Source organism: Acanthisitta chloris, unplaced genomic scaffold (genome assembly GCF_000695815.1).
Source record: "Acanthisitta chloris isolate BGI_N310 unplaced genomic scaffold, ASM69581v1 scaffold11632, whole genome shotgun sequence".
NCBI lineage: Eukaryota > Metazoa > Chordata > Aves > Passeriformes > Acanthisittidae > Acanthisitta > Acanthisitta chloris.
This window is the reverse complement of record NW_008661108.1, coordinates 147,880-158,614: the sequence shown is the minus strand read 5'-3', so window position 1 is coordinate 158,614 and position 10,735 is coordinate 147,880. Positions and strand designations below refer to the sequence as shown.

The 10,735-nt window shown below is 40.8% G+C and overlaps 1 protein-coding gene across 1 annotated transcript in view; it reads left to right on the top strand.

Moving 5' to 3' along the window:
- Nucleotides 1–5,382: 5,382 nt before the first annotated feature.
- Nucleotides 5,383–10,735, top strand: part of LOC103797875 (fibronectin type III domain-containing protein 1-like) — an 18,727-nt gene continuing 13,374 nt past the window's right edge. Inside the window, exons 1-3 of the mRNA XM_009070110.1 lie at nucleotides 5,383–5,454; nucleotides 7,208–7,438; nucleotides 8,846–8,954. Of these exons, the coding sequence (XP_009068358.1) occupies nucleotides 5,415–5,454; nucleotides 7,208–7,438; nucleotides 8,846–8,954 (380 nt within the window). The 5' untranslated portion in view covers nucleotides 5,383–5,414. The remainder of the gene's footprint in view (nucleotides 5,455–7,207; nucleotides 7,439–8,845; nucleotides 8,955–10,735) is intronic.

Genomic DNA, 10,735 nt, shown 5'->3' with positions numbered 1-10,735 from the left:
TATATAGATGGCCATCATCATTAAATATTTCTGTGAGGATTTTTGCTTTTCCCTATGGTGTTTTCATAGTTCTTGATTGTATTTAGAAAAATGTTACAGATATTGTTATGTATGGTCACTCTTGTGCTTTCAAATTTGCCTGAAGGAATCATGATTTTTTTTGTAGAGTTGAGTCCCACATTCCCCAGCTCCTTTTGCTTATTTTAAATGTTTATTATGTCCTGTAATGTTTCCTCTCTTTGGCCTGTGCTGTTTGTTACCTGGAGGACCTCTTCTGAGGATACACATCATAAGAATAGTAAGAATTCATGACATATGGCTGGGCGTAATCTGAACGTAGGCTCCAGAAGGTGATCATCAAAAATCTGTGCAGTATTGCTTTTAGCAGAGTTATGGGCTGGGGAGTTTTCATGTGATTTTATCAACATTTAAAAACATTGTGCTTGGGTTTTTTGCCCTCTACCAGATGGGCTTGCTGAATCCTTGAATTTTGTAGAGTCATTAATGAAACCCAAGTTTTTACTCAGGCTGTGTGTTCAATGAGAATGGCCCTTAAGTTCATCATAAACTGCTTGGCATTTTAACAACATGCCTGCAAATGCCTCACAGTGGAAGACTGAAAGGACAAGATGGTGGTGGATTTCTACTTCTTTCCTGGCATATAGTTTGAGTAATATTAGTCCCTACCTGGTAATTTTTGAAATCTTCTCTGAAGAGTCTTATTTTTAATTTTTTTAAAAAATCCTCGTGACCTGCCTCAACATTTGGTAAACACAGCGAAACAACTTGCCTGTTATACAGGGGAACTTGCTTGAAAGCAAAGCATGTTTGTGGTATTTATTTAATGATAGCTGTTTTTGTTTAACAAGTGAAGTGTATATTTCAAGAGGGATAAACAACTACTACTTGAATTATCAAAACAATTACTGCAGCTTTCACTTGACCATCTCCAAATCATATTTTTATCATGTATTTCCCCTTAATCTGAGTCTGGAGTAATTACTTCTGGTCATTTAGTGAAATACTTTTTCTGCCAAAGCTTGATATTTGTTGCTAAGTGCTTACTTACAAACAGCCGGGGGCTGCAAGTGCCAAAACCCACCGCCAAATGTTCTACTTAAGCTTTGGCAAATTCTCTTACTCTCTGGCAGGATTTTTGCTCAACCCAGCAGAATTTATTGTAAACATTTCACTAGATTCAGCAGTCTTTAACTTTCAAGGAGGAGTTTGGCCACACAAGTGTGATTTGTCAGTGAAATCAGCTAAACTTTTTTGATGAACTCACAAAGGAAAAACAGGTGGATACTTAACTTCGCACTGCACATGATAAAATCAAGTGATGGATGCACAGTCCACTGTCTTTACAGATGCCAAAAGTCTGTGGCAAGTGGTCATAGGAAGACTTTGCATCATTTGTTGCAGGCAGGGTTCACTCAGGAGCTTCAGTGAAGGGTGATGGAGCAAGCAGTAGAACTGCAGCTTGTGTATGTACAGAAAGTGATAAAATGAGAGATCTTTTGAGAAGTATCATTATTTTCACCATGCCACAGCTAATGCTAACCAGGCACAGACATTAAAGTTGAGTACAAAAATATAAAATCCGATTTGGTTTTGCTGGATTTTAGGTAGGCCAAAGACTGACTAGCTAAAAGGCGTGAGTGAGTTTAAATCTGCCCATGAAGGACTTCAGATTTCTTGTTTACTTGGATGTAGTCAGTCAAAGGTGCATACATTATAGCCATTGGTTGATGTTGGCCAACTATGGTGAGATCTGCAGAATTCAGCAAAGATTCTGCTTTGTGACTGATGACTCTTAGAGAAGTCAAATGACTTCCAAGGGGATCATCTCCTGAAGAGGGGCTACAGAATTCTACCATGAGAAAAAGTCACATTCTGATATATGAAAGTCTGACAAGAATTAACCCATTTCCTATGTTTTCAAAGCTTATTTTGGATTTAAAATCAAATGGTGTCTTTAAAAGAAAGTTGTTATGGGAAAAAAGAGTAGTCTTATGCAGTAATTTTTGATTCTAAACAAAAAAAGATCTTCAAAATCAAAGTGTATCATTCAGATTATATTTGTGAGCTATTTAACATTGGCAGTTGAAATTTTGCATTGTTTGATTACTGGCTTAGTGAAAAGAATGCTATTGCTTTCATACTGAGTGTTACAGGAACATTACCAATTTATGTGAACTGTCCTGATGTCAAAGCTGTCTTTCTCTTGTCTTTGTTCACACAGTGGCCTCTCTCCAGCCCAAACATTTCATGGAGACTTCTCATAGTACCTGTAGTGGGTTTCAGCACAATGCTTTTGCTTTGTTTGCATGGCTTTTTATGACTATTCTGAGCTTTGTGTACTCTTTGGCTTCCCTGAATTACATATGAAGAAATGTTTTTCTCAGAGCGTGCAGGAAAGCCTCTAGGATTCAACAAATGAGGTACTTGATGGTTGTTGGATTCTGGTGCTGGATTCATGACCTGCAGAGATACCGAGATAATATGTAGGGACAGGCATCTGGGAATTCTACTGGTGCATTTGCATTGTTTTTTGGGGTGGATCAGGAGAGTGGTTTTGATGTCCATCTCATAATCCTCTGTTCTTGCCATGCTTTCATTTGCATCATGGAGCATCTCGGTGTGCACAGACTGAATTCCTGTTGGACGAAGCTAAAACAGAAGCAGTGCTTCAGTATTACACCTGTGTGCCTCAACCTGTAGTGGTTATTGAGTCCACAGGACCAGACTAAAAGTAGTGCAAAGTAAAACTGCAGAAAATCCAGCACCAATTGCTTCATTCTACAAATCCTCTCCTTTGGACCTGCATTACTTGCTAGCATAGACACAGTCTGTAAATGTCATGGCTCTGGATTGTTTATTTTTCATACCTCCACAAAAATATTTGGATAGAAGTAATTTAATTGCTTGGTTGCTATTTTGGCATATACTTTTTTCACATTTGCTGCTCCTGAGACTGTAAAATATTGTCAAATCCTGACATGAGTGTTAGGCAGTTGCTGGCCTTTGCTCCAGAGCTGCTGGGGCATGCAGCAGAGCTCCTGGAAGGTGCATTACTCTCGATTTTGAGTAGCAGCCCTGAAGCACTTTCCCCCAGCAAAACTCCTGGTTACTGGCTACTTTCTGTTATTCTAAATATGCAGAGTGGGCTGTCACTGTGTTATTTGGAAACTAGGCAGTTATCTTATTTCTTTACAACTCAACTGGCCAAATATTTTTATTTTAAACTTTATTCCAGAAATACTTTATTGAATTCTTACAGTATTTTTAATATCTCCTTCAATAGATACGTTCTCAGGACTGGATTCAGATGTGACACCAACTCCAGAGGCATATGTGATATATGATGATGGTATTGTTTTGCTGTAAATGTCTATTGCAACTGGCATGTTTGGGGGTGTTTTTTTCTCTATTTTCTTTCTTTGGAATTGGGTTCAAGGGGGATGGTTGGTGAATGGGAGCTTAAGCAAGTGCTGGTGAGTTGGAAAAGAGTTCTGCATCACATGTGAAGAGCAAAGGTGCAAAGACATCTGTTTATTGACGTGACAGTCCCTTTCTATCAGTCCCACAATCTACAGGAACCTATTGAGGAAATATATTACATTCAGAGCTAGGTCATACAGACACTGGTTCAATCCTGGATTCATTTTCTCTGGTACAGCTTTTACCTCCAGCCAAGTCAAAGTCAATGAACTCTTCTAAAATAGAAAATCCACATAGCATTTCAGCCCTGGAAACTGGAGATACCTTAGTGTGTTTTTAGCACTCTACAGAACTGAATATTTTTGTGTCTTTTTTAAAAAAATATGTAGTCTTCATGTAGACTTCATTTAGTCTTCATTTAAACATGCTTATACCAAGTGAGATCATCTACATATAAAATAATTAATCTGCTGAATTCATGTGGAATTTAAATCAAAGAGATTTGAAATAGGATAAAAGGAGAAGAGGGAAATATTTTTGCAATTGTATTCATGCCATCTTGACATTATAATCCAGGATTCACAAAACTTAGATGAAGAGGAAGCCTCAAGTCCCAGCATTTAATTGTAAATTTGCATAGGGAATATAAATTCTCAATTGCTTGAACTAGCATTCACTTTCTGAAGTGACATCTGATGTTCTACCCCTTTTAATCCTCAAATTCCTCCTCCTACCCCCCCATATTAAAGTGGATAAGTACAGACCTCAGTTAAACAAAAAGCTCTTTTTAGTAGAATTTATGGCTCTAGAATAATGAAAATTTCTTTCTTTGTGGTTGTAGCTCTGGGATCTTAAGTCAAACCAACAACAGAAAAGTATTTAAAAAGAGAGTGCAGCAGCTGAGTGGAAGGTATCATAGACATTTGTGCTTTTTGTTTGATCTCTTCATACTGAGACCGACATTTAGAAGTACGGAGGAGAGGATGAACTAAAAACTGCACAATACCTACATCCTATGTTTCTTTACATCCCCATGAACAGAGAACATCCTCAGTGCACAGGTTTTTTGCCAGGTCTCCCCTTAGGTACAGGTCATCTGCAGAAAACATATGCTTCAGCAGTTTAAGCACAAAACGTTCAAAGCCATGAGCCAAGTCCCCCAGTCTGCATGAAGCGAAATGCTTCTTTCCCTTTGTTTTATGTGCCAATCTGGTAGCACAGTAGCTTTTCAAAGAACCTGGAATTTAATAGGACTGAATACTGGGAGATTCCTGTGAGCCAGTTTGCCTTCCTTCATGGCCCTAGTGGGGCCATGAACGGCAAGTACCAGACCACATCTCTTAAACTGCAGGAAGATTTAAGAGCAGTAGGAACCAGCTCTAGCACTTTAGAATAAAAACACAGAGTTTTCTTAAAAAAACCCATTTTTTCTACTGCCTTATCTCCTTCCTTTGGCATTTGAGGGCTTTGGCCAGGGATTCAATTACTGTGCCATCTTCTCTTAAGGGTTGTGAGGGGAGGCGGCAGATGCACATTCAGGATATTGCTGTATGAATACACTTGTTTATTGTCATCCTGTTTGATTGTGTGTCTGAGGTCTAAATCAGCAATGACACTAGTACTCTAAGGCAAAGACTCTGTGCGCAATGCCCATCAGTTTGGTAGAAACCATTGCAAGACTGAGGTGTGACCAACCCTTAGAGGCCTATAAAGAGTGTGTGGCAGCTAGGGCAGAGTGTGTGGCCCTCCTTTGGAACTGTGGCTGGTGGCAGTAATGTTTCCCTTCTCACAGTTAAGTCCAAATGAGATGAAGCATGCTAACATTTTCATCTTATGTTTCCTCTGAAGACTATGAGTTTTTTGAGAGCACTTTGCCACCCACCACCACCACCACTGTCACCACCACCACCACTACTACGACCGCAGAATTGGAGGTTGTCTATCCAGAGACTAGTGTTGTTGGCACCGGCCCTATGTCAGAATATGATATCGCTGGGAAGAAACGGTTCACTGGTAAGGATGTCCTTTGGCTTACTACTTGTGCTGCAAAGAATTCTTGTTCTAGCAAGGTCAGCCCCTAAGCTGAGACCATTGCCAAACGCATCCAACAGACTTGTGTGTGGTCCTTCTAAGGATCACCACCTTGAAAACCCAAACAACAGTACTTTGTTCCTTGCTTCGATGTTTGCATGTCTATGTGTGGGTCCACACTGATTTTGTTGAAGCAGTTCAAACCTCTTTGTACTTTTTCAGCGTAAATACTCTGCTTTGTGTTCTGCACTGTGTTTGGTTTAGCTGGTCAGTAAGAGCGCAAGAGTCTCTACTCCAGTGCTCAGTTCAGCTTACCTGCATCTAACTTCACAGCAGTGGTTCATGCAGTGCAAGTCGCCATGTAGGTGTAAGGGACCTAATTCTTTCTCACTGACACATGCAACCCCAGTGATTTTATTCACCTTGCACAAGCATGTATGTCAAAGGTTTGATTCAAAGTCAAGGATCTGACTTCAGAGCTGCTCTGCTTCTTTGTCAGAGAAGCAGCTGGGGACCAGAATAGAGGGGTTTGGAGATTGTAGGGCACTGCATTCCAGCCCACCCCAGACTGGTGACACCCCCTGCAGCTCTTTACATACCTCTGGCATTTGAATTGAGGTCAGGTCAGCTGCTGAATTACTTGGCATTTCAGATGGGAGTTCAGGGAATGGAGAATCATGTCTTGCCTTCTCTTCCAATATCCACAAGCTTCACGTGGCTTAGAGTGGAACTCTGCTGCTGGAGTAAAAGATTTTATATATGCCAAGACTTTTTCCAGTGCATCTTCAGTTTCCCTGTCCAAACAATTTCATGATGTTTCTATTCGGCTCTCTCACTGACAGTGCTTCTTGATTCATTTAGCTGGAGAGGCTAAAATTAACTTCATTGCAAGATCTGGAAAAAATTCCTTTAGGGCATGAAATCCAATAAGATAAACCAAGAAATGTTGGTTTATGAACATTTCAAGGCACTAGGGAAATAACATTACCATTTCAATGAATTGTATTACTGCAACTGAATAAACATTTCCAAAGCAAGTTTTATAGTCCATACTTTGAATGTTACGGTGACTTTTAAGGCAATAAAAAGATGGTTTAATCTTTTTCTGAACTGAAGTGCAATGCCAGTCAGTATAAAACTTTCAAAATTAGATGTTACAGGTTGGGAGCACATGCCTGGGAGGTAGGGACTCGTGACTCCTTGTCCCTTAGTACCCAGGGGACCACAAGAACAATCCTTTTAAACTGGTCACACTTCACCTTGGAATTATTCCTCATGTTCCCTTTGTTGTTTCACTTCAGCCTCAGGATATTTGTGTAAGAACCAACCACTTAGACCTGTAAAGTCTTAGATGATCAAAGGCCCTGGCAGGGGAAAGGCTGAGAGTTTGGGTCACACTTTCATCCTGACTTCCGGAGCAGCTGGAGGTAGTGTGCAGAGGATCCTGCAGTCAGACTGCTCTCTTCTGCCTCTCGTAGCGAAGATAATCCTTCAGTCTTTGCACAATTGGGTACAGTTGTGAGAGTGTGAGGTAGACCTGAATACTGGTATCCCATTCTCCCTACTCATCCGTCAAATTGACTATGAGACATGCTTTGTTGGCAGCAGCCTCTGGGCTGGAAGGTGAGGAATTTTAAAATGCATCACAAAACTTGATTCTCTTCTCTTCAGGAAATCACCAGCCTGTGGTACCTACAAACTGCTAATTAAATGCTACCTTTCCCATTTTTTCCAGCTCCTTATGTGACCTATCTCAATAAAGATCCAGCAGCTCCCTGCTCCTTGACAGAGGCCCTGGAGCACTTCCAAGTGGAGAGCCTTGATGAAATCATCCCTAATGACTTCAGACAGAAAGATCAGCGTCCCCTGAGAGCCCCTCACAACATCACTGTTGTGGCAGTTGAAGGCTGTCACTCCTTTGTCATTGTGGACTGGGCCAAACCTGCTCAAGGAGACATGGTAACAGGTACTCTCCTGAGGGTTGCTTTCCTGATGAGGTAGTGGATAAAGGGAAGGTTTTCTTAAATGACCATTTTTACTTTCAACTGAGCTGATGGCTCATGAAGTTCTCACTCCTCCCCAGTTTTCTGAGGGAAGTGAGCTACTTTCCAAGGAGTGAAGAAAGGCCCCTCTGTCATCCCTCAGTGCCAGACTGACCAGCCCATGTTGTTCCAGGTACCTCAAGATTTTGGCACTGTTTTTGTGGCAGTGGCTCCAAAGGCATCACATCCTGCCTGCATGGTAGCTGTGATAGTGCTGTGCTCAACTGAGCATTTCTGCCCCCAGGTAGCACCCTCAGCTCCACCACGGACACCTCCAGAGTCTGCCTCTGGAGCATCTTTCACGCTCGGCTTCAGTCTGTTCCAAGCAGAGATGGCTGCATGGCTGGAACTGGTCTGGGTCCTGCCTGGCTGTGAGTGTGGGTACAGGAGTGGCCTGCCTGTAGAGAGGCTTCTGGCTTGGTGGTCTTCTAGTCTGCTTTTTCTTTCTGTAGGAAAAGAATGTATCAAAGTCAATTATATAGGAATCTGCAGCCCAGGCTATGCTTAGCTTGTTTTACTGAAACTTTACTCAAATATTAGTCTGACAAGCAAGATTCGAAGAGGAGGAATATGTTAAATAAATATATTAAATTAAATCTCCTTTAATGTGTTTAGACCTTTTGAGAACCAGAAAGAAGCCCAACCAACTTCAAGAATGAATCTTTTAAGTTGCTAGAAAAACACTAGAGTAAATAACCAGAATATTTTAAAAATTACTCCTGTTTGTCAGTGGACCCAAAAGATCTGAAGTAAGCATTGCAAAAGGCCACTGCTTTGGTGCTAATGTCAAGTTTTTGAGGAACCTTGTCCAGCTCTGTGGCTGATACCATGGCAGAGGGGTGGGAGCTGGTGGAACTGAAGCAGAGGTAATGGTTGGGAAGGGAGAAGATGGCACTTGAATAGGCTGTGTGGTGTCTTTCCCACAGCATTTCAATCTTCAAGGCTGTCGAGACAGTACCTTAAGGAGAACAGTTTGTATAACTTTATTTTTTTCCCAAAAAATCCTCTGGTATTTCTAACTATATTAGTCTCTGCACAGTCAGTGCATCACTTGAAACCATGAATGAGTTGCCTGTGTCATCTTTTTGCCTTCACTGTGTTTTAAATAAGAATTCATACCTGAGTGCCATCCTCTGACGTAATACTCCATCAGTATTACCTAATGACAGGAAATTCTTATAGCCTGGGATTTTCCAAGAGAATTAGGCATTGAATCACTTTCATATTGAAAGGTACTTTTAACTCATAAAATTTATCATGACACCTAGGGATATAATTTATTTTGAAATTTATTTGGAAACCTTACAACTGTTTGCCTTTCCTGTTTACAGGCTACCTGGTTTACAGTGCATCCTATGATGACTTTTTAAAGAATAAGTGGTCAACCAGGACAGCAGGGTCTACTCATTTGCCAATTGAGAACCTGAAGCCCAACACAAGGTAAGGATTTGATCCACTCTTTTTCACTTCTGTTAAGGAAATAAAACAAATTTTGAGAATTGTCATTTGTTTTTCTTGGTCTTAGTATAAATGTTTACATCTGGTCTAGATTTTACTCATGCTATTTTGACAGCAAATCATTCTATGAACTGCATTTTCTAGTCTTTTGCATAACTGAATCAAATTTTGGGAGGAAGAGTATACTAAAATATACCTTTCGTGTGATGTGGCCAAGATTTGATACCTAAGGGCTGGTGGGGAAGTGCTGCCCACTGATCTGTTCTTGCTTTCTGTTGTATTGGAAGAGAAGGCTTGATGATATATAGTGAGGCCGTGGCAGTTGCTCAGAAGTCAGTTTGGCAGGAGCTTTAGGTCTTTATCTTGCAAAAAATCTCACTGAAATGGCAGAACAAGAATGCATGCTTTGCGTGATACTGGAATAATTCATGGCAATTGAGTGGGAAGTAAGCAGCCACAAAGGGAATGCATTAAAATTACTTCTTTTGTGAGATGCTCAGTGTTTCTCATACTCTTCTCTTAAATTCTGAGTCTGAAAAAATTTTGGTGCTGCAGTGGACTAGGTGATTGCCCACCACATGCTGTGTCTACAGTCTCTTAAACACTGGTAGAAGGTGTTGCTCACATATTGGGTAATATGGAAGAAGCACTGGGATTGTGTGTTGGAACTAGCATGCCTCACTTGATAGTGAGCTGCAGATCAGAGGATCCACTCTTTAAATAGGCACATAGGGTTTGTTCTGGGACAACAAAGAAGAGAGAAATGGTGTCAGCTAAAATATCTTTTCTTTCCAAGATGATTTATACATGAAGGAAAGGTTCTGAGGGTTAAAAGCAGTTGATTAAGAACCTCAGCGTAGAAAACTGAGATTTGTTTAAGCATGGCCTTCATTTAAAACCTTTATAGATTAAATGATAAGATAAATAAATTATGGAAAGTCAGTGCAGTATAGGAATTGTGTGTCAAATATGACCAGGCATATTTTTTCCTACTACATTACCACATTTCTCTGCACAACCCTGACTTTAGCATAGACTCACACAGATTTCCCGTGCAGCTGTCCCTGCTGGCCTGGAAACATCCAAGCACTGAGAAATCACTGTAAGTGTTAAGAATGGGGTGTGTTCCCCTGTCTCCTCCCCAGAGAGTTCCCTCCAACCAAAGTATTCTGAGGACATGTCATCTCTTTGGGAACGCCAGCACCAGAGCAACTTCAGTGGCAGTTCCTTAGGCAGGTACACAAGAGACATGTTCAGCAGAGGACACCTACAATGTCAAAGACCTGGGAAATTAGCAGGCAGAAGGTTTATGGAGAGGCAGGAGAAGCACACACAGGGCACTCATAGAGATAAAAATACAGAAATAAGATGTTACAGGAAAAACTTTGTCACCTTATCCTCTCCTGTTCTGTCTACAGTACCATCAGTCACATGCTTCGTGAGGCATTTTCTTACATATCCAAGAAAAAAAAAAGGTCGCCTATTCTGACGATGACTAATGTAGACCTTAGTGAAAGTCCTTTAGGATAGTTCATGGTGTGTTAAAGAAGTATTACTTCACAGTAGAGAGCTTAAATGGTGTGTTCTGCATCTGCTGGTACTCTTGTCATAAAGTGTTGTTTCAAATGTATGGAATGTGGTATGAGGCATAGCATATACGTGAGTTTCACCTGGTATAACAAGATGGAAGAGGTTTGAAATCTCCTAAATTCTGTTTCTAGATAGTGAGGAAAGCAGGTGCAGACCCTCCTGCCTTTGTACAT